The sequence below is a fragment of the Phaseolus vulgaris genome, chromosome 1, assembly GCF_000499845.2.
Source record: "Phaseolus vulgaris cultivar G19833 chromosome 1, P. vulgaris v2.0, whole genome shotgun sequence".
Lineage (NCBI taxonomy): Eukaryota > Viridiplantae > Streptophyta > Magnoliopsida > Fabales > Fabaceae > Phaseolus > Phaseolus vulgaris.
The window spans coordinates 45111029-45134963 of NC_023759.2; the positions used below are offsets into that span (position 1 = coordinate 45111029).

At 33.7% G+C, this 23935-nt stretch overlaps 1 protein-coding gene across 2 annotated transcripts; it reads left to right on the forward strand.

Moving 5' to 3' along the window:
* The first annotated feature begins 631 nt into the window (after positions 1 to 631).
* On the forward strand, positions 632 to 22583 carry LOC137814597 (probable UDP-N-acetylglucosamine--peptide N-acetylglucosaminyltransferase SPINDLY). 2 transcript variants are annotated; one of them, XM_068617412.1, is made up of 19 exons: positions 632 to 1061; positions 1204 to 1575; positions 3199 to 3360; positions 3468 to 3643; positions 3779 to 3854; positions 4486 to 4614; positions 4714 to 4833; positions 4916 to 4984; positions 5064 to 5145; positions 7353 to 7447; positions 8183 to 8247; positions 9245 to 9443; positions 12559 to 12753; positions 13780 to 13874; positions 13986 to 14121; positions 14232 to 14449; positions 16638 to 16765; positions 21704 to 22117; positions 22218 to 22583. In XM_068617412.1, exons 2-19 carry the CDS (start codon positions 1204 to 1206, stop codon positions 22235 to 22237), a joined length of 2751 nt encoding a protein of 916 aa, XP_068473513.1. In that variant the 5' UTR covers positions 632 to 1061; the 3' UTR covers positions 22238 to 22583. The 2 variants fall into 2 exon arrangements, with proteins under 2 accessions (XP_068473513.1, XP_068473512.1); XM_068617411.1 differs by having other exon boundaries at positions 21704 to 22425.
* The last annotated feature ends 1352 nt before the right edge of the window (positions 22584 to 23935 follow it).

The following is a 23935-nucleotide window of genomic DNA, read 5'->3' on the forward strand; positions in this document are numbered from 1 at the left end:
CTAAATAAATTAACTTAAGTAACAAAATTAATTTAAACTAATAAAATGAAAAATAATAAAATTATACTATTTAATTATTTCTTTGAATTTAATATATGTTTTTCTTTTATTTATAAATAAAACTTTAAATTATTTTGATTAACTAAAATATGCACAAAATTAATAATAATTTATTATTTTTTTTATATATAAGGGTAAAATTGTAATCTTACAAATTATCCTATTTAAAATAATTTTAAATACTCTTACAACCATCACATCACTCACGTATCTTAATAAACTTTTTTCACACATCCACTATAACATACCATACTTCAAACACACTCACTTTTTTTCACATTTTCTTCTCACACTCTCTCTCCCACACCCTTAACTTTCCACTATCCAGTTCAAAAAAATATGAGCAACTAGTGTATCATATTTATCTTTTCTTATCCTCTTTTTTCTAATTATTCTTGTGTTAATTTTCAGATGATAGCAATGATTGGATGTAAGGTGATTTTCATGCAATTATCTGAAAAAAAACATCTTTTTCAAATTGAATTTGACCAGAACAACCAGTACAAACTCCATAGTTATTATATGACATCATTAGCATTATATAAAACTAGGGACATCCAAAAAAATAGAAATCCAAAGACCAATCTACCACCTCTTGAATATTTGTAAGAGAAAGTTTTATACTATTCCTTCTAATAAGATGAAAAGGGAAGAAAGCTTGAACGTGTATTTGTAGAAAGGGGCAGTGAGTTTGTGACATGTCCAAGTTGGCTTGTTGGAGGCAGAGAGAGTTACTTTCTATGCTGAGTTGCCAACTTTGACTACCTCTTTCTCTCTCTCCAATCGATTAAGTTCTTGATCACGCTTTACCCTTAGTTTTACTCATTTGAAAAAACAACACTCACTGTGTTTTGCTACGCTGTTTCTATTAACTCTTCTCCCTCACACGAACTCGCAAAACCCTAATCGCTTCCTCAAAACATTCGCTTCTTCAATCTTCCCGGTTCTGGCTCCCTCCTCTGCCGCCTCCGGACAGTTCCACCGCTTCTTTCATCGCTAGGGTACGTCCTCTCACCTTCCGCTGCGATCAATTTTGTGTCGATGATTTCTCACTATTTTCCTATAGACTCACACTGGTGATTCTTCAATTTCTTGACGTAGTTGCTGCAATTGCGAATTCTGTTACCTGCTTTGTTTGTGCAGATGACAGGGGCGGAGAATAGTGAGGGGAGCGGGAGTGAATGGGAATTAGCGGGAAATGGCGATAACGGTTTTTTGGAGTCTAGTGGTTCTGCTGGTTGTGAAGGGAACGACAGCGTTTCTTATGCGAACGTCTTGCGTTCGAGGAACAAGTTTGCTGATGCTCTTGCTATCTACGAGCGTGTCTTGGAGAACGACGGTGCAAATGTAGAGGCGCTCATCGGGAAAGGCATATGCCTCCAGATGCAGAATAAGGGAAGGCTCGCGTTTGAGAGTTTTTTTGAGGCTATCAAGCTGGATCCTCAAAATGCGCGTGCTCTCACACATTGCGGCATTTTGTACAAGGACGATGGTCGCCTAATGGAGGCGGCTGAGGTATGCCTATCTCTGTTTAATAACTTTGGTTGCTGAAATTGTTACTTCGCATTTTTCTTTTCTTTTGTATTATTTATTCAGAATGATTAACTGTTCGCGATGTGGATGATGTGTTTATCACAATAAAATTTTCCTTTTCTTTTTTGAGCCTGTATTTTTACTAGTCTGAAGTTGAGGTTGTAAAAGGTTTTATTTGTTGATTTCACGCCGTCTCTCTTCATATGTCGGGTTATTTATTGTAGTGGATTCACTGTGGCTTATAATATAGCTTTGTTTATGACCAGTCTTATTGTTTTCTGGATATGTGCTTGTTTCTCAAAGTCGTAGATGCCGCATATAAGTGTTATACTGAATGAAGTTCTCAATGAAGTTCTACTGAATGTAAGTGTTATATATATTGATGGAGATGCCCCATAAACTAGAGATATAACCAAATTGTAGTATATAAATGGGTGTAAACCTCATTTTATAAATTAGTTTTGCAAGTTTGAATTAGACTTAAAAGTTATTTTTCTAAATTAGTACTAAAGCGTATCCTAGTGAGGTTTGTTGAACTTATCTAGCCACCTTCTAAGAGGTTATTATTGGACCATTCATAAATATATATTCTCGTGAGACGAGATGTCCAATTTTTGGCATAAAAGAGTGTGTTGGAGATTTCTCGTTGACTAGAGACGTGACTAAATAATAATATACAAGTGAGTGTAAACCTCATTTGATAAACTAGTTTTGTGAGATTGAATTAGTCTTAAAGTTCATTTATTAAGATATACATACATACATATTAGTGGGAAGAAAATGTTGTGTTCTATGAACTAGGATAATTATGGCAGTTTATGCTAACATAACATAACTGAAATTATTGTCTGCTACTAGGCTGGGCTGTTATATACCTCAATTGCAAATGATTATTTTTCGAACTGTTAACTGTAGCAAATTATAATTTTCAATGACATGTTCAAATATAGTTTGAACTATATCATATATGCATGATAATATATTGTTCAATGTCATAATTTCAAATTACTTAATACAGTGCATAGAATAAGTTAGTAATGGAGTGAAATGAAACCCCTGTTGCAGAAGAATAAAAAAGGGCAGTGGAATATCAAATAGGGTGTGTATAGTAGTACTCTTCCAGTTCCTTTTTCATTTAATAATTTGTTTGTTGGGAATCCAAGGGTGAACGGGTAAAATACCGGGAATATCTCCACTAGCAAGCCACTAGCAAACTACACGGGTGAACTTGATGCCACACTCAATCCAAAATCTTAAGGCATAGATTTGCAAGTTTTTCTTTTTCTCACTTTCATGTTACCCAAGTTGCTTACTTTTACCCAATTTTGTTTGTATTCTCACTTGCACTGCAACAATGTACTCATATGGCTTTCAATTATTTTAATGAAAATTAGAATTGATGAAAGAAAAAAAAAACTAATGAATTGCTGAATCATGTGATTCTCATGAAGGACACTGAACTACACTTATTCATCCATGTATCTCATGATTCAAAGTCAAATCTTCATCACAATATACAAATTGATCTTTACCATGCTAGTGTTCATACAAGTTGAAATTTATGTGGAATTTATTACTGTTAATGAAATTATTTACTTGGAACAGTCATATCAGAGGGCTTTACGAGTGGATCCTTCATACAGAGCAGCTGCTGAATGCCTTGCCATTGTGTTAACAGATATTGGCACCAACACAAAGCTTGCTGGATTCACTCAGGATGGAATTAAAAAATACTTTGAAGCGCTCAAAGTAGATCCGCACTATGCTGTAATTTTCTTGTATTCTGAATACTTTGCTTTTATCACTAAAGCTATCAATTTTGTATAGATTTCAGTTTGCAAGAAATATATTTTTATTCTATATGGACTTTGCAGCCTGCATACTACAATCTTGGTGTGGTGTATTCAGAAATGATGCAATACGACATGGCCCTCACTTTCTATGAAAAAGCTGCAGCAGAGAGGCCAGTTTATGCTGAGGCATATTGCAATATGGGTGTTATTTTTAAAAATCGCGGTGATTTGGATTCAGCTATTTCTTGTTATGATAGGTACTCTATATATATATATTCAGTCATGTGTTCTTTTCTGAGCCAAGAACCTGTAGATAATTTTAATTTAATTTGTTATTTTAATGACTTGACTTCTACTGTTGGGTCTTATAATCAGGTGATGTTTTGTGGCAGGTGTTTAACTGTTTCACCTAACTTTGAGATTGCAAAGAATAATATGGCTATAGCTTTGACAGATTTAGGAACGAAGGTGACGCATCTGAAATTCTATATTATGATAATTATGCAATAGCTATTTTTTTACATCCTCTTTATTTTCCAACTATAAAAGGTAAAATACTTTAATCATCATCTTGCTTTTATAGAATTTGTATAGTCATTTTATTATCGATATCTTAATGCAATATTGGTAAATTTATAATGAAGATTGTCATATAAAAAAACGATTCCCATGCAATGTAAAGTTGTGTGTTTGGTAGGGTTGGAATGGAAACATTGGGTTTGTTGCTTAAGGGCTAGCACTTTTAACTTATTTCATCTTAATTTTAAAGGGGCTTTGAGGAACTACAAATAATTGTTTTGTTTGTTGTGGATTGAGAAACAATTTTGGTAAAATCCAAAGTTATGGCTTGAGACCATTAATTACTGCTTGCCAATTAATGTTCCTACTTCCTATTTTCCCTTGTGACTTGGTCTCTTAAACAGCCTCTTCACTTGCTTTTTTGTTTTTTTTTTTGGGGTTGGAGGCTGCAGTTTGGACCCTTGTAGAATCCTACAGTGGTCACATAATTGCAGCTCCATTCTGTTGTTCTCCTTGTTTCCCATCCTTAATACACTTTGGATCATTTCTATCTTGCTAAGATTATTATTTTGGTTTATAGGTTAAACTGGAGGGCGACATCAACCAAGGTGTGGCTTTGTATAAGAAAGCTTTGTATTACAACTGGCATTATGCTGATGCCATGTATAATCTTGGGGTTGCTTATGGTGAGATGCTTAAGTTTGATATGGTACGTTGAATACAGGCATGCCTATATTCTATCACACCTCTGATATGTTCATATTAGTCTAAACTAATTATATTGTTGGAAATTCAATCTACAAATTAGGCCATTGTATTCTATGAACTCGCCTTTCACTTCAATCCACATTGTGCGGAAGCATGTAACAATCTCGGTGTTATATATAAAGACCGTGAAAACCTTGATAAAGCTGTAGAATGCTACCAGGTAGCAATGATGACCCTCTCATTTTGTTTTGGCATTGGTGGATTGCATACATTTTTAACAATTTATCATTCTTGTTATGCAGCTTGCTTTGTCAATCAAACCTAATTTTTCACAGTCATTAAATAATCTTGGTGTTGTATACACTGTCCAGGTTAAGTATTTCACCATTCCTGAACTTTGTGAGTTGTCAAATATCTACAGTAAGTGATAATGTTTTCTTTCTTCTCCAGGGTAAAGTGGATGCTGCTGCAAGTATGATTGAGAAAGCTATTATGGCAAATCCGACATATGCTGAAGCATACAATAACCTAGGTCTTATTTTCTTTTCTGTAGTTATTATATGTTTGGTTATTGTGGTTGCACAGCATTTAGTAGGGATTGTCTTGGTCAAGGTTGTGCAAATTTATGAATGACAACATACCAGCATAATTTAGAGTAGGTTATTCTTTGATCAGATGTGAATTGTATTATTTGATTCATATTTTTCTATGTTTCCTGGTTGCTATGAGTGAGTTTAATGGTCATGTATCACTGAACGTTTTTATCTATTGTATTAAAAAATTTCACCATGTCTCCCAGCTTCAAATGAGAGGTGAGGGCAGTGACACTGATATTGTTGTTTGTTCACCTTGGACTAGTCAAAATGATAGTGCACAGCTAGCCTGCACGGGCATGGGAGCTGTGGATCATAGTGTGGTGTTAGGACCTATTGCATGGAATGGGACTAGAGCTCCACATTGGAATTGTGGGATTTAGATGCGCAGTTTATAAGGGCTCTTGCTTAACTAGCTATTAGAATAGGCATTAAATAGAGGTAGGAAGTAGTTATATTGGAAAACTACTGTATACTGTACCTAGGAATCTAGTTTTAATCTTTGCTCTTCCGTTACTCACAGTATCAAAATTCTATCATTATAAATCTGAGAACATGAGGAGTGATCAAGCTCTCTCAAATATAGTCTCTTTTATTTATCTCAACTTGGTATTAGAGCGGGTTGATCCTGGTCTCAGTCCCAGGAAGAATATTCACAGTTCACCATCCGCCATCGACATGACTTTCTTGACAAGACAACATATATCTCTAAAACCAAAGTTGTTAAACCCAAATTTTCTAATGAAGAATATCAGTAATATCTAAGGTTAAAATCTCATAACTCTCAATTATCTGCAAATCCCAGTTTGTCAACAACTTGCATCTCACAATCCATGGAAAGTCAAAGCCCATGGATAATTTAAGGTGCTTCTGATCACATTTTTGGTAATACCTCTTTGCTCTCATCCCTTTCTATTTCGAAAAATCCTCATTTCATAACCTTACCAATGGTTCTAAAGTTTCCTCCGAGGGAGTTGGACAAGTTTCCCTTTCTCCTTCCTTAAATCTTCAATCTGTTCTTTTTTTTCCTGCTTGCCTTTCAATCTTATCTCTTTAAGTTAAACCAAGTCTTTAAATTGTTCGGTAACCTTTGATGCCAATTCCTTTGTTGTACTATATGCTGTACCTAGGACTCTAGTTTTGATCTTTGCTTTTCCCTGTACTCATTGTATCAGAATTCTATCAATCTAAATATGAGAACATATGAGAGGAGTGCTTCAGCTCTCTCAAATATAGTCTCTTTTATTTATCTCAACTCTTGTCATTTTTGTGGCGTGCTTCTTCCAGGATTTTAATAATGAAGTTCCATTTTGGACTTTTATCATGGTCGGAAAAGATGATGGCACATAGTGCTTGAATACTAGTAAATTATGCTTTTTTCTCATTGGTTGGGTCTTCTCTGTTGTGGTTAAGCAGTTATTTAATTGATGTTGTTCCTAGAGATTAACCAAGTAGCTGGTTATAAATCTTATCTTGAATAATGTAAAGCAAAAGAATTCCTATATTGAAATGATATTAGAACATATGAGAGGAGTGCTTCAGCTCTCTCAAATATAGTCTCTTTTATTTATCTCAACTCTTGTCATTTTTGTGGCGTGCTTCTTCCAGGATTTTAATAATGAAGTTCCATTTTGGACTTTTATCATGGTCGGAAAAGATGATGGCACATAGTGCTTGAATACTAGTAAATTATGCTTGTTTTCTTATTGGTTGGGTCTTCTCTGTTGTGGTTAAGCAGTTATTTAATTGATGTTGTTCCTAGAGATTAACCAAGTAGCTGGTTATAAATCTTATCTTGAATAATGTAAAGCAAAAGAATTCCTATATTGAAATGATATTAGTGCTGCTGAAGCTAGGGTAAGATAAGTAAAATTGCTTTGAAACATTATTTGGAGCAATATAAATGTCCTATGCAGTAGTTTTGGAAGATATAGTGTAACTGTGTTTGTATTCTTTGCATTGATTTATGGAGGTTTCTGCAAGTCTTCACCCTTCTGCTCTGTCCAAAAAAGCTTTAATTGGTTTTTGTTGGTACTGTCTTTTCCTTTATATTTAATTACAAAAAGGAGTTTTTGCAGAGGGAGTATGGCAGTCAAATTCTGAGCACATCTTTCATTATATGCTTATCTTCTCTATTTTTGTGCAGGAGTTCTTTATAGGGATGCTGGCGATATATCTCGAGCAATTGATGCTTATGAGCAATGTCTTAAGATTGACCCTGATTCTCGGAATGCTGGTCAGGTGTGGTGCATAATGGGTGATTATTTCGTCCTTTGTGTTCTATAAATTGTTTAGACGTGTGCAATCATGCATTAAATGCATAGCACCAAATCTTCTGTTAGGAGTTGGTTTATATATGAACTGGGGTTCAACATAAACTAGATATATTGTGGTGGTGCCTATTATGTATTATAGTTACCATGATGTAGGGTGTTGAGGTTAAGTTTTCTCGCGAGAGGGTGAGCTTCTAGTTTGGGACATTGGTTGTAAACTGATAGAATAAAATTGGTGTGTAAAAGGTGAACAAGTTTCTGGAATAGATGTGTAAAGTTGCTAAAATTTTGGGCCCGCAACAAAAGTATTATGCTTTGTTTTGATGGTGTGATGGATAGTGAGAGTGGAAAAGGACAGGAACGGAGGAAAATTACAATGGAAAGTGAAATTGTTCCAATTAGTTGAAAGAGAAAGAAATGAGTTGAAAGTAAGATGGTTTTATTTGTTATTAATAATTTTACTTATTACTTTTATTGGGTCGTTCAGCAGCACCAGCTGGTTGTTATTAGTATGGAGAGTAACCTTTTTATTTGTTCAATTTCAAATATTTTGCCCATAATTTGATTTTTTTTACACATTCAAATCAGTTCTGATGCAATGGATGGATTTATGTATTTTGTCCTTTGCTAAAGTTATGTCTTGATTGTTGGAGCTTTTATGCTTTCTATTCAATGTCTCATTTTAATGTACCATATTATGCAGAACCGCTTACTTGCAATGAATTACATAGATGAAGGAATTGATGACACACTTTTTGAGGTTCACAGGTTACAGCTTTCTCGAATGAACTTCTTTTATACTTGAGTTTTTATCATTGGCAGTATTTAATCTACTTCATTGATTTCGCATAAATGTTCAATTGCATGTAACTTCCTTAGGTGTTGGAAAAAAATACATGTTATTGTCTGCTATCCACATGGTTTTTACTTTTTTATTAGCAGTGGTCCCTGCTTATATCTATGTTTGAAGCATGAAAGAGTAAACAAGTAACATGCTTTTCTAGATAGGTTCTGTTAGGAAAGAAACACAATATTATAAATTCAACGCTAGTTAAGTTTTTTGAAGACCAAAAATTTGGTGGTTATCAACTTCTAAGCTCAAAAATACTTTGATCACAAATTTTTGAGGGAAATGTTTGTTATCCTTTCTAGACTTGAATGCATTGTTTGAAGCGTGTTTGAAGCATGAACGAGTAAACAAGTAACATGCTTGTCTAGTTAGGTTCGGTTAGGAAAGAAGCACAGAATTATAAATTCAAAACTTTAAGTTTTCTGAAGACCAAAAGTTTGGTGTTTATCAACTTCTAAGCTCAAAAATTCTTTGTTCGCAAATTTTTGAGGGAAATGTTTTTTATCCAATCTAAAAGTGAATGCACTGTTTGACACATGAGGTGTGATCACTTTGTCATTGTGATATAAGCTGTTTTCTGGGACTTCTCAAATATCTATTTGCACTGAAGGAATGTGCTAGTTTGATACCTAAAGAGTGGCAAGATAGGGTAATACTTGTGAGTTCAGAATAGTAATTTCCATTTTATGTTGAACATAAATCTTTAGGAAATATTTAATATTATTTAATTTATGATGAATTTGGACGCAATGCTTCCTATGTTATCGAATTGCTCCAGGGTTTCTTAATGAAGGATAATTTCAATTACCAATTCATCGATTGTAACATTTACAGTTCTTGTGTAGCAATATACATTATGTGCAAAAATTGGATTTGTAACATGTAAACTATAATGAATCAAATGTTTATATGCAGGAACTGGGGTAGTCGATTCATGAGACTATATCCACGTTACACATCGTGGGGTAACACAAAAGATCCTGACCGGCCCCTTGTGATAGGCTATGTTTCACCTGATTATTTTACTCATTCTGTGTCGTATTTCATAGAAGCACCTCTTGTCTATCATGACTACTCCAATTTCAAAGTGATCGTTTATTCTGCAGTTGTCAAGGTATCAATTGTGAACCCACACACACAAATTGCAATATAAACTATATTAATGCGGTTTCAAAGCTTTTCACATGACATATATTCTCATGCTCTCTTGAAATTCAAACATCAACAAAATTCATAGTTGGTTGGCTTACAGTGATGCATATTTTTCTATGTTTCACCTCCTTCATATTGGAAATGTAAAACTAATATTGGTAGAGGTTGCTTTTTCTTCTCCTTAACCAACAGTTTTTTTGTTCTGGGTGACCATTAAAATTATTAGGAGGAGAAAGATTCTCAATCTATGGTCTAGTAGATTGAAATAATTGCTTTTGGAACTGTTTACCTTGTTGGAAACCAAAGTGACCCAGTGGAAGGATTTTCTTTTGTTGTTCAGTTAGTTATTGATCCTTTCCAATAGGAAAACTGTTATGGATCCATAGATATTTATATTGAATATAAAATATAGTCAATTGAAAAGAAAATTGGTCTTAGGTTTCATTCCCCATTGTGGTTCTTTTTTGCAATCATAATTAATTTGTTAGGTTATATACAGTGCTAAAATATTCATAATTTTTACTGAGAAAATGTTTGTTGAGCAACAAGTGTCTGATTTATTGGCTGCTTGCCAATCGAAATATAAAATGGAATCTTGAAACTTAATTTAGGATATTTCACAGTAAAAAAGCCTTCCATTGTGGTTATGTTCTAAGCGTAATTATTTTTGATAAGTTGTACGATGTTTAAATATTCAGAATTTAACTGAACAAATATTTGTTAAGCAACAGAGTCTGATAAACGTAAAATGGAACCTGAAACTTAATTTTGGATATTTTATAGGAGAAAAGCCTCCCCATTTTGGTTTCTGTTTCTCAATCATTATTGATTTGTTAGGTTATACAGTGTTAAAATATGCAGAACTTTAACTTGGCCAATATTCATTAAGAACAAGAGTCTGATATTGGCTGCTTGCCAAACAAAATATGAAATGGAAGCTTGAAACTTAATTATGGATATTCTACAGAAAAAAAGGTCTATTGCCATGGTTACGGCCATCATACTCTAGGAAGCACTGACAATTCTATTGAACATGTTGGCGTGTCAGAGATTTTTTTGATATGACACTTGTTGGATATGTTTTCAACATATGTTGCACATGAATAACAGGGTTGCAATTCAAAAAAAGAAATTTCGGTTGAGACTACATTGACATCTCTCCGATTTAGCTTAGCTGGAGCAAGAGTAGTGTGAATGAGCTGATATATATATATATATATATATATATATATATATATATATAATCTTGGTTAATGCTATTCTTAGTTAAACACTTTCCAAACACTCCTATCATAAAAAGAAAAACTAAGTATATATTGTTAGAGATATGATTTGACTACATCAAATAGAAGATATGGTATGATTTGATAGGGAAATATCTTACCACATATTTCACATAATTAGATAGAGTATCTTTCTTATTATTGTACCTTTTTTTAAGAGTATTCATGTTGTAGCCAAGACTCGGAATTTATTATAATTCTTCTTGGGTTCTCTCTTTTCAACATGGCACTAGAGCTGTACCATCATCCATGACCTGTTTTCTCACTAGTTCTTTCAACTCAAATTTGTGTTTTTCCCTTTGGGCCCACGCGGAGTAAATATTTTTTAGAAATTGTGTTTTCCGGTTTCTGTTTTGATTTTCCTGCCATCACTGTTCACACGGATACTCTAACAATTTTCCAGCGAGGTTATTTCCTGTCTGTGTTATTGTTTACCACCGACGAGTACTGTTTCACAGATCTTATTCACTTGCCTCTATATTTTCCTTTTGGGCTGATATGATTCCACTGACCAGCTGTTTGTATGCCTTTTCCCAAATTCACTCTTTCAACAGCTTTTTTTATTTGTCCCCCGTTCCTACTCTGTCCCTCCAAAATTAATTCTTTTTTTTTTCATGTGTGGGGGCGAACAAGGAACAGAAGCGTAATGCTCATGCATCTAGTTCTTGTTATATATATGAATTATTGACCATGATAGTTATGTTTTTTTCATAAAACACATGTTGGGCATTACTATGAGACTCAAAATCCCAATTAGGTTGACACCCCAAAGCTCAACAATCATACATGAGAATCCATAATGAAAACAAAAAAAAGGAACACAAGAAACATGGGGGCACAACATCAAAACCTATGCAAAAGAAAATTCACCCAAAGACAAAACTCTAGCTCAACAAGAACTAACCCATTAAAACATGGTAACACATAGCACCCAACCCTTAGCCAAACCTAAACTCAGGAAGGCCATATCTAATCCTCAAAAACATCAAGACTCAAGACAAGAGGTAAAACATTAAACCAAGAAAACTCAATCCAGTTTTCCACCCCAAAGTAGTTAACCAATCAACACCCATGTTGCCTTCTCAGAAGATGTGAGAAACCCTGAGATCAAGAGATTTATGTAAATCTAAACACCTAAACCATTGCCCCAAGATTCCAAGGAATAATTTGGAAGTTTTGAAAGGCTTGACAAACCATAGAAGAATCACATTCCGAAAGTCACGGGCAACATATTTTCCACCGCCATGGTTGCAGTCATCTTGATATACGAATTTGGTTATGTTATTTTTATATAAGATCATACATTTTCTCAATTAAAGTATTTTTTAATGCTTACAGAAAAAGTTTTATTGTTGTTAAGGGTTTAGGGTTTTAATCTCTATTTAATTATTTTTATAATGAAAATTTTATACAAATTAATTCAACTTTCATTCCACCTAATATTAATTTTGAATAAACTAAATTTTATGGCTTTTAATTTTAAAAGAGTTAAGAAAAAGTGAAAGTTAACAACCAACTTTTACTTATTTTTAAGCTTTTATTTATCTTTAAGGCAAAAATAAGTATGACCTAGCAGTTCAGGAATAGGATTTCATGGAATCAGCTGTTACGATTTACCAAACAACCAATTATCAAGATGGCTCAGCACTAATGTCTAGCATGGTTTAGAGTTTAGGGTTAACATTCTGACTTTGGTTACATTAACATAATTTGCTGGTCTTTTTAATTTGTAATAGCATAAATCTTTGTTTCCTTCACTTTTCATATATTTTGGATTTGATTTTCATGTTGTAGGCAGATGCAAAAACCATTAGATTTAGAGAGAAAGTTACAAAGAAGGGTGGTATCTGGAAAGACATTTATGGAATTGATGAAAAGAAGGTTGCTGACATGGTTAGAGAAGATCAAGTTGATATTTTGGTAGAACTTACAGGTCATACCGCAAACAATAAATTAGGAATGATGGCATGTCGACCTGCACCTGTTCAGGTGTGCTTAGGCTTTAGCATATTTATATATAACTTGCTCTTTTTGTTTTTCAGCATGTTTTTCCTTTGTTACTATATTCTTTTATCTATGTTTTCCTTTCAACCTTTGTTAAGTTGGATGTTTGATCTTGTGAAGCTGAACATTTGGATGCTGCAGCTGGATTGTTAACTAAAAACTTATCATTTTTCCTATGTTGTGAATTTATATGATTTTAATTTTTTCAAATTGAATGGTTTAGAGATGTGTTTATGTTAGAGACCCAAATGTACAAGAATAAACACATTGAGAAAATATATGTATTATTCCTGAAAATGAAATAGAAAATACAGCAGGATAATGATTCCTACTGCTGCAGAGCAGGCTTCTCTACAGAGCTTCATCTCTATCTATCAACTCCCTTTTCACAGCTTCCACTCTTATATCTCCTGGCAGAAATCGAAATATCAGAAGAGGTTTTCTGCCATAGACAACCTCAAAACACCTTTTGGAAGCATGACAATTGGTGATATACCAATATTCTGACCGTGAAAGCCAATGCACCCACTGTTATGGTTGGTCTGCCATGAAAAGTGCAAAAGGGTCTCCAAATAGAAATTGACCACTTTTGTGTGACCATTAGTTTGTTTGTGGTAAGCAGTGCTCATTTTGAGGGCTGTCCTTGAAGCATGAACAAGTCTTTCCACAACCAGTCAATGTACTTAAATTTGTTAATATTTGATGAGCTGCAAGGCCAAAATCCTGAAGATGTCCTTGCATACATCCATACATTGCTCACACACACTCACACTTCTAGTAAATTAATTCTGAATATATACAAAGTATGTACGTCATTGTTTTTTTATTTCAATGAAACATAGGACAATGTCAATGTATGTATGCAGTACTAATGTTTTAGTTATCAAAGTTTGTGATATGATGTGGTATGTATCATTCATAGCAACATTCTTTATGCCATTTGCTATCATTTTATGTTGTGTATTTATTTAATCTCATGCAAAATTGTGACTTGTGTTGCTTTGCAAGTAGGTGACTTGGATTGGTTATCCCAATACAACAGGATTGCCTACAATTGATTATAGAATCACCGATTCTCTGGCAGACCCTCCTGAAACAAAGCAGAAGTAGATCTCTTCAAGAACTTCAGTACTTTCTTTTCATTGACCTATACTATAACACTTTTATAAAAGTCCTGTTATTGGTTATTGTCTTATAGTACTTTTCTTTAATTATAGACACGTCGAGGAGTTGGTTAGATTGCCCGAATGTTTCCTTTGTTACACCCCTTCCCCTGAGGCTGGTCCTGTTTCTTCAACTCCAGCACTTTCTAATGGCTTCATCACATTTGGTAGTTTCAACAATCTTGCCAAGGTACGATTATGTGTTGAAATATGTTATGTATTTGTTCTTTGTTTACCAAGAGCAAATTGTTAAAGATAATAAGTCATGTGTTTCTGATGTGTGTACTTCTATTTCTTCAGATTACACCAAAGGTATTGCAGGTCTGGGCAAGGATATTGTGTGCAATTCCGAATTCCCGCCTCGTGGTAAAATGCAAACCATTTTGTTGTGACAGTGTGCGACAAAGATTCCTTTCAACACTGGAGCAGTTGGGCTTAGAACCACTACGTGTTGATCTTTTGCCCCTTATTCTTCTTAACCATGATCATATGCATGCCTATTCTCTAATGGACATCAGGTAATATCTCTATTTTGTATTCCTTGAGTATTTTTATAATGCTGCTTTGACTCGGATTTTCTTAGGTTTGCATACATCTAGCATTGTTTTTGCTACATGTATTTTACTATATGGGCCTAGGTCCATTGTTGAATAATTCTATGCACACACACATACACATAATGTTCCTTTGCTTTGCTCTAGACACACAAGGATTCCTTCATATGACTCCATATCTTTTTATCTCTAGATGGTATCTAAAGCCTAATACGATTCCATGTTTTCTTAGTGGACCCAATGTCCATTGATGTCTATTTTTTTTCCAGAAATTGTCTCTTTCCAATTTTTGGCATCCCCCCTCTTCATTGTGCATTTTCCAGCCGTTTTCCACCATTTTCACTACTACCATTGTCGTTTCGTTTGTTGCTGTAGTTGCTAGCTTTTTGAGTAGCCCTACCCAAGTGACCACTGCTGTTAATATTGTCTCTCGCTTTGTTGTAATCTGTCACATGTGGTAGTGCATTTGGCCACTGTTTCTGCTGTTCTTATTGGTTTTGGACTCACCTTAGTCTCCCCTCTCATGATCTGGTCCCGACTTTGTGATTGGGGCTTGTTATACGTATCTCCTCTCTTCTGGTGACATTTTTCTCATGCTTTAGTTTTTCTCTCTTTCATGCATGACTTCTGTTAGTGTTAGGTCTGAATCCTCTATCTTTATTACTTTAGTTAATGTCCCATTCACGTTGATAAGTTATATGACAGGAATTATGACACATGGGCCAATGATTTAAAGTTGACTTAAGGGACATGATTATGTTTACCATCTAACCTAGAGAATGACTTCTGTTGATGAAAAAGATTGTCCTCGTTGGTCTAAAGTTCATGTACATTCTTAAGTCGTTTACTTGTCCTTCCTTGAAGTAGACCTTTTGGAGCTTATGATACATGTGTTGGAATTTAGGAACTGATGTGGTTGTTATACACCAATGATACTCAACGTCTACATAGCGTTTGCCAAAATCTCTAACTATCATCATCCTAGATGCCTTGATGGCCGAGTACTTGGGAAAAGTTCATGGTCTTCTACATGACTTCAATGAAATGTTCCTCCTTTTGTAGCTCCTACCCAAGAACTAAAGTAACGACAAACCTTCTTTGTGTTGATCCCCTTGTATAGGCTTCCTAGCAAATATTTGTCAATTTCAGACCAGGTTATGGGTTCAATGACTGTGTCGACATTGAACTTTATTTGGTGCTTGTTATGTCATGCAAGTTGTCCCTTTACATATCTTTTTTTTTCCCTCGATGACTCATTTGTTGAAGGTTGCAGCGTGATTACCATAACCACACTATCCTAGCATTGCCAAACTTAAACACCTTGTATCATGTCTATCTAAGTTGTCTTCTTTGTCATGTGATGTGAGTCATGTCAATTAGGAAAACATAGTTGTAGTCTTTTTCCTATGAGTCCAACAAATCTTTGTGTTTTTGCTTTAGTTCACTTAATAATTGATTATCCTGGATGTATTTGGTTGTTTTAATAAAAATTGTTTTGTTTTTTTTTTCATATTTGAATCCTTTTATAATGAAGTTAAAAATTAATTTGGGGTTTCTATTTGTATTTCCGTTGTGATAATGCCTGTGAATACCTCTTATATTCTTTTCAGACTTTCATGGATTCCCTCAGTATTCTTCATCAAACCTCCTATAGCCATATACCCCACAACAAAATGGGGTGGTGAAGTGCAATGATAGATGCCTTATTGAAACAACTCAAACTCTTTTACACTATGGTCATGTTTGGGTGATGTTGTTCTCAATGCATGCTATCTCGTCAATTGATGCCATCTTTTGTCCTCAACAACCAAATAGCTCAATCTATTTTTTTCTCTCATAAACCTTTCCATCCCTTGAATCCCCAAGTCTTTGGTTCGAATCTTCCTATTTTGTTCTCAATTGTAGTCTTTGCCATGACAAATTGTCATTTAGATTGTGCTTAGGATTTTTTTATCATAGGTTTTCTACATGCAGTGGGTTTAATCTTTAGTGAATCATGATTAATATTCTATTATTTTGTTGTTGATTGTTTGTATTTCTAGAAAAAATGATAACTATGAAAGACATATCTCTGATTCTGGTAAAAGGATACCTTGCACTTTGTTTGATGTTGTGATACCTTGTAACAAATCTCATGCCTTGTTTCATGTAGTTTGGATACATTTCCATATGCTGGAACAACAACAACTTGTGAATCTTTATATATGGGAGTTCCATGTGTCACTATGGCTGGTTCAGCACACGCACACAATGTTGGTGTCAGTCTTCTTAGTAAAGTTGGTAAGAAGCTCTTCATAGTTTTTATTTATTGTCAATATATGCATATTCTTCTACAATTTTAGATTTTTGTATACCATAACCACCATTCTAATTCATGTGTGCTGCATTCATAGTAGTCAATATGGCAGATAGTGTTGAGGCTGCCCCCTAACTTCTATAGTGGGTTAGCAGTGGTGGGAATGCTATTTGCTGAAAAATGGAGAAAACACCTACTATTTAAAATATTTTGTTTAAGTTTCATGACCAACCAAGTGATTTGACCGAGTAAAAGCTGCAAAAAAGACAATCACCAGGTCCAAAACAGCAAAACAGACAAACATGATGTCCACAATAGCAAAGGAAATCAAATTAAAAAGTTCAAGCCTACGAGAGCCAGTTAGTAGACTCAATTATAAACATTTAAACATCATGGTTTTCAGCTGCAATGACATTGCACTTCCTCTCATCTTCATCACTTTCATAGTTAAAAAATTATTCATCCTTTTCACTAACCTCCTCTTCACTAAATTGGGTCACAAACCTCCTATAAGTGGTATGATCTCTTGCATTTTTGGCCGGACTACGTGGTGCAATAAATGATGACCCATAGGTATGGCATGACTTGATCATCTGTTGTGGGGAAGCCATTACGCTCCCCACCAGTGCGACAATAGCATGACAAAAAGCTTTGAGTATTTCTATTTGGTCTGATCAACTGGAGATGGGGATAAAGGATACATAGACATCTGAGGGATTGTCTATTCTTTTCCTTTTGAGGGAAAGATAGATGAACGAGATCTCTTTTTCTATTTATCATTGATTCAATCTATGAACCAAGTCAAAAGACTTCTTTGGGTTCCCCAAATCTAGATGGATTTTGGATCATTTTTGCCAACAAAATGAACGTGGAGTCCATTTCGAATGCTTCTTTGACCTAGATGTTCATGCAATGAGAAAAAGATCTTGCTCTTCCTCCTTTTGTCTTTTCTCGCTTTGCTAAATGGAAAACAAGTAGAATACTACCTTTACAAATGAACTTAAAAGTACTACTATAGGAGGGTGGGCTTTTCTAACTAAAAAGAAAAACAAATAGACCAACAAAATCTACTAAAAAGAAAAGTGAATAGACCAACAAAATCTACTAAAAAATAAAAAGATAAAAGTTAGTAAACAAAAGTCTAAAAGATGAAGCAAAATCCAAAGATATAGTTCTTTAGGTTATATATAGCCTACTTCATTTGTTGACATGGTTTAAAGTTAAATCTCAAAATAAATTCTAAAAATAGGCTAAGGCCAAGGTGGACCACCATCATAGGCAGTCCATCCTACTCTTTTTTTTTCCTGTGAATTAATTGAAGTCTTGCAAAACCTCTTTATGAAATCTTGTCCTTTTCCATTTTCCTTCTTGCTAAACCTCCAATCTTGTTTGTTTCCTCCTTCAACATCTTCTCGAGTGACTCTCCAACAAAACATTGCAAAAGTCTTCTTAGATCTCCCTTTGCCTTGCAAACTACTTGTTACTCAAAAGGGGGGATAGAGATTTCCAAGACAAAAAACTAACATTCACATATCAAAAGAATAATTCCATTCCAGAACTAATGTTTCTTTTTGAAGATGGTGCAATATCAAATCACAAGAATGTCAAGGTTTCAATGTTAGAGATTGCAATTCAATGACAAAGATCTGAAATTGAATATTTGATGACGATTTGTTGGAAAATGTAGATTTCATTTGATGTTCAAGAAGCTCTCACGGGCAAATAGAATGCAAATGCAATTGTCTTTTAGGTAAGTTTTTCTATTTGACTATGGTAGATTCACAAGCTTTTATGATGAAAGGGGATTGTCACTATTTGCATTCTAGAGACTTCATTGTTATCGCACATGTAGGGACCCCACCACAATGCTCATTTGCAAGATATTTTAGGGAGGGAGAGAGGGACGAAGTGTAATTTGTGCGTTGAAGGGAGATTAGGTGCCAAAAGGTTTGTTGATGTTGTAGAGGGTGACATTGAGGAACGGTTACACATTGGAGATGATGGAGGGATTGTTAGAGACTACCAACAACGACCAAAGGATTGGCTAATGGAGAGGGACAAATGTTTCAATAAAGAGGAATGTAGAATAAACACAAGTACTTGGAGACTACAAACAATGATCAAAGGATTTTTTGAAAGAGACGGGAAAATGTTTAGGTAAAGAGGAATGTATAATAACAAGATGAACCAAGATAAATCTCACAACTCACAATTTTGTGTATGATGGACCACATATAATGGTGGTCAATAAGTAGAAGCTATTTTATAGTTTGTTTTATTAGGCTAAAAAGTGTTGACTGGTAAAAGATTGGGATAAGAAAGGAGATGGTCAAGAGAATAGGAAGAGAGAAGTTTGGTTTAAGTACAATTTAGACGCAAAGTAATCCTTAACAATAGACACCTAAAAAAAGTTTGGCCTAGCTTTTGTTTAGACACAATAAATCCTAAATGTAGTGTAATTGTCTCTAATGTAAAAATTTACGCTATGCAAATTGTAGAAGAAAAACTCTATTTTTGAGAAAATAATATGTACAACAAAGTAACTTTCACAAGATTTCACTCTATGAAGGAAATATGATTCTTATTAATTGTTTTTTTTATGATAAACATTGCTTTCTTTATTTACCAGACATAACTACATAATTCAAGAAAAAAATGAGACAAATCTTTCTTTATTAATTGCTCTTTTGAGATAAACACAATCTTTTCGCTTCTCGTTCTCAAATGATCTCCTCGCCAATGATTTTTTTTGTCAGACCCAAATTATTCATCTCAAATTCACCACTTAATTGTGTCTTTACCTTGTTTATCTCACTTATTGACTTACATTCAATTAGCATGCCATCAACATAAAGAAGTGAGTACACATAACTTGTAAGAACCATCACATAATTTCTTATGATAAACGCAACTATGATACTCGCTTTTTATATAACCAATGTCAATCATAAATGAGTTGAATCGTTTATACCTTTGTCTAGTTAATTGCTTCAAACCGTACAAAGACGACTTCTTCAACAAACAAACTTGATCTGATTTTTCAAGAATGACAAACCACTCTAGTTGTTGCATGTCACTTCCTCCGAATCACCATGGAGAATGGTTGTCGTCACATCAAGTTGTTCCAACTCCAATTCATGTAAACACACCAAAGTAAGAAGCACTCTAATAGAACTATGCTTCACAACAATAAACAAAATTCATTAAAGTCATTACTCTGTGTAAAGCCTTTTTGTACAAGCCTTACTTTGAATCTTGTTTCATTTTTCTTCTTAAGTATCCACTTACATTCCATAACCTTTTGACCAATCGGTTTCTCAACAAGTTTGGAAGTTTGATTTTGTAGAGGGATTCAAGCTCTTCTTTCGTGGCACCAATCTTTTGTGATGCTTCATCACAATTAAATGCTTTACGGAAAAAAACTTGGTTCCTCTTCATCAATTCTTTCTGCCATATTGAATGCAAAAGCAACAAAATTTTCACTAGGTGGTCTAGTTTGTCTTGAACTATCCCTTGCCAATACATACTCAGTTTCTATTGATGGGACATCTTCATTTGTCTCCTTTAGTTCTTGTTTAAGAGAATCTATTTCAAGATCCACCTTTTTGCTAGAACCATGTACTTCCTCATGGATAGTGAACTAAAACCATAAATTAGTGGCTACTAAATTGTCTTGATAAGCTCTTGGCAAAGAACTTAGAAGAAGAATAACTTTGTCCTCGTCATGCAGTGCAACATGAATGGTTTTTAAACTAAGAATAATTTGGTTGAAATTGTCAATATGTTTATGAATGGACCCACCTTCATGTATTTGCATTGCATGGTATATTGTTTCTTCAAACATAAATGATTGTGTAGAGACTTTGTCGTGTACCTACATTCTAGCTTTTCCTAAACCTTGTCAGTGATCTTTTCTCCAGCGACTTCTCTAAAACTTCATAACCTATCGCAATGTGCCTTCTTCATTATCGCACTCTGTTGTGCAACTTAGAACAGCTAATAACTTTGCTTGTCCTTCCAATACCAATTCACATGCTTATTGCATGAGAGCTAACATCTTTACTGCAAGTTGAAGTTATTCTTGCTGGTAAATTTCTTGACGTTGAACTTTGTGTATGTTCTAGCTTTGATACTAGCTGTAATGTAGTTGTTTCTAAAGTAGAATTTTACATAATGCAAATTATAGAGAAAAGAATATGTACAGAAAAATAACTGAAGATTTCACTATACGGAGGAAATGTGACTCGTTAATAACTTACAAAGTTTGCTAAACATATGGTAACAGGGACTTTTAGTTCCAATACTATCCTTTCTATTATGAATTTTATTTATTTAACAAATATAACTAGTAATTCAAGGAAAAAACATAACGCTGAATAAAAAAGTTATAGTTTCAAATCTAAATCCATCGGTAATATCTGATATATAACAAACCAATCTACATCAGTATTCTATGTTGTTGAACTTCAAAGTTCAAACGTTTCCTCTATTACCTGATATTGGCCTTGTGTTGGCTTCTCTTGGTTCCTGTTGATGTTTTTTTGTTATCGGTCCGTTAATTTGGTCTTTTTTGTGATCAATTTTATTTTAATCCTCAATTTTTCATGCCTTTTATTTCCTTTATTGTTGCCTAATTGAACACCTGACCTACATTTTTTATTAAGGTATCATGGAAAATAATTTAATGAATTGAAATTTAAGATTAAAAGAAATAAATGTAGGAAAAATTGAGGATTGGACCAAAATGGTCGGTTTTCCAAAGTCTAGGTTTTAAAACTCTGGAAAAAAATAGGACCAAAATTATAATTTACCTTTGTTATTTCTTCACTATTATTGTAGCTTTTACTTTGCAAGCATCATTTTTATTTTTCATTTTCGGCTGTACCAGCAAAATTGTTAAATATTTTACTAATTACAACCAGGGATGGAGCATTTGATTGCCAAAAATGAAGATGAGTACGTTGAATTGGCTCAGAAGTTGGCTTCTGACATTTCCGCACTACATAATTTGAGAATGAGTCTGCGAGATCTCATGTCTAAGTCCCCTGTCTGTGATGGTGCAAAATTTATCTTAGGTCTAGAGTCAACTTACAGAAATATGTGGCACAGGTATTGTAGAGGAGATGTTCCATCTTTGAAACGCCTGGAATTGTTAGAAGAAGTTGCCATGGGTGACTTGTTAAATAAGAATTCTGAGCCAGAAAGGATTGCAAACTCAAGGGAGGACAGTCCTGGATCTGTCAAGGCCAATGGATTTGATACAATGCCCGTCTCAAAGCTTAACATGGACAGCTGCGAAGAAAACGGTGGGCCATCAAATCGCAGTAGTAAACAAGGTAAAAGAAAGGTTAATGTTGAATTTCATCCGAAAATCCTTTTGTAGTGATTCAAGGATGTAGAACTTCATTACAATAGTTGTACCATTATGATGTATAGTTGCTGTTGGAAGAAGCTGAAAGCAATCATTGCATCGTATAGGGGGTGTGGGCTTATAGAAAGTAAGTCATAAGAGCCCTTAAGTGCGGTGGATGTGCAAAAAGGTGAAAGCTACTTTGAGCTGTCTGTAACAAGTTTTTTGGTAGCCGTTGCCTGCTGGATATTCCCTCTTTGATTTTAATAGATATAGCGTGGCAATTTGTTCTAAGTGCTTTTGAAAATGCCATTTTTTTAGGTGCCTCAACGTGCAATACCTTAATGGGATTGCTTTTTCCATTCTCATGGTTTTTTCCTACATCCTATGGGATGTATAGAAGACAAACGATCCTAAATTATTAAAAACCTAATTTTATTTCATCCTCTTTACATTTTCTCTCTCGTTGGTTGGTTTTGTGTCTCTGCCACCAATTGTCATCCTTCATTGTTAACACCATTATTGTCGTCGTCATCCTAATTGTTCTTGTCACCACCATTATTGTTGCTGTTGTGAACGGTGAAGGAGTCTAAAATTTATGGATCTTGCAATCTGTAAGTTATTTTATATATTAGGCAATAATATTCTTTTGGATATGGGGGTTTATTCCATATTGTAAAATTTGAAAGTTTTTTTTATGTAAAAATTGTTTTCTATATTGTGGTTTGGATTTCTCGATTCAAAAGATTTCTCCCTATACCCCGACAAATGATTTCCTGCACCCCATCATTCTATTATGGAAACATTTTGTTTATGGAACCTATTTTGAAAATATCTTTTGCTTATAGAACTTTTATATTGTCAAGGATAATTCTGGTATACATAGAATGTAGGGGTGCAGGAAGAAATACTCTATATTTTTTGCTTAATTTTTTGTTGGAATATATAATATGAAAATACTCTATTGAATTATACCATCCTAAATAAGTTACTTTTCACTTATAGAATACACAATCTAGAGAACTTTCAATCCGAAGAGTTTTCAAATTAGAAATCCATAACTGTTCAAAATAATGAGTTGGAAATTTCAATCCAATAAATGAAAAGAACCACGACATTAAGAAATTTAACAAATCTTTGATAGAAAAAGGGACAAAAACAACTATTGACCTGTAAAGAAGGTCATAGTAAATCAAAAGCTAATTTGCGGGGATTAAAATTTGTTTCTTTTCTAAATTAAAAATAACATTTAAAAATTTAATATCACAAAAGCTAATTTATTTAAAGGATCAAATAAAAAACTGTAATGTCACAATCTATACATACATAAAACAATGAAAATATATTTTTAAAATTAGAATACAAATTTAATTAATTCGTTCATTGAAGTTTTTTATATTATCATAATAATTATGCGTACCAAACTATGCATAATTATGCATACTTTATAATTAATATTTACATATTTTAAATATCATTTTATACCTTAAAATTGTGTAATATAATAAAGTTAAATTAAGATGCCATGTAAGTTTAGTAGAGATTGTTTTTAAAAATAAGTTAAAATTATATTTTATTAAAACTATTTATTTAGTTGTTCTTTTATATAATGATACAAAATATTCTCTGCGTATCATCGACACAAATACAGATATACGTATAATTCATAAAATGTAAAACAAAGAGAAACAGATCTATATATTATATAATTATGAATTATATAAAGATTTATGTACACTAAATATGTTTTAATTTTTTTTATCAGAAAAATATTTTTCATGACTAATTCAAAAAAAATAGTTCT

Coding starts and splice junctions, on each gene's coding strand:
- LOC137814597 (XM_068617411.1), top strand. CDS start 1,204: ATGACAGGGGCGGAGAATAGTGAGGGGAGCGGGAGTGAATGGGAATTA. Junction 4,834..4,915: donor AAGCTGTAGAATGCTACCAG/GTAGCAATGATG, acceptor CTTGTTATGCAG/CTTGCTTTGTCAATCAAACC. Junction 7,448..8,182: donor ATTCTCGGAATGCTGGTCAG/GTGTGGTGCATA, acceptor CATATTATGCAG/AACCGCTTACTTGCAATGAA.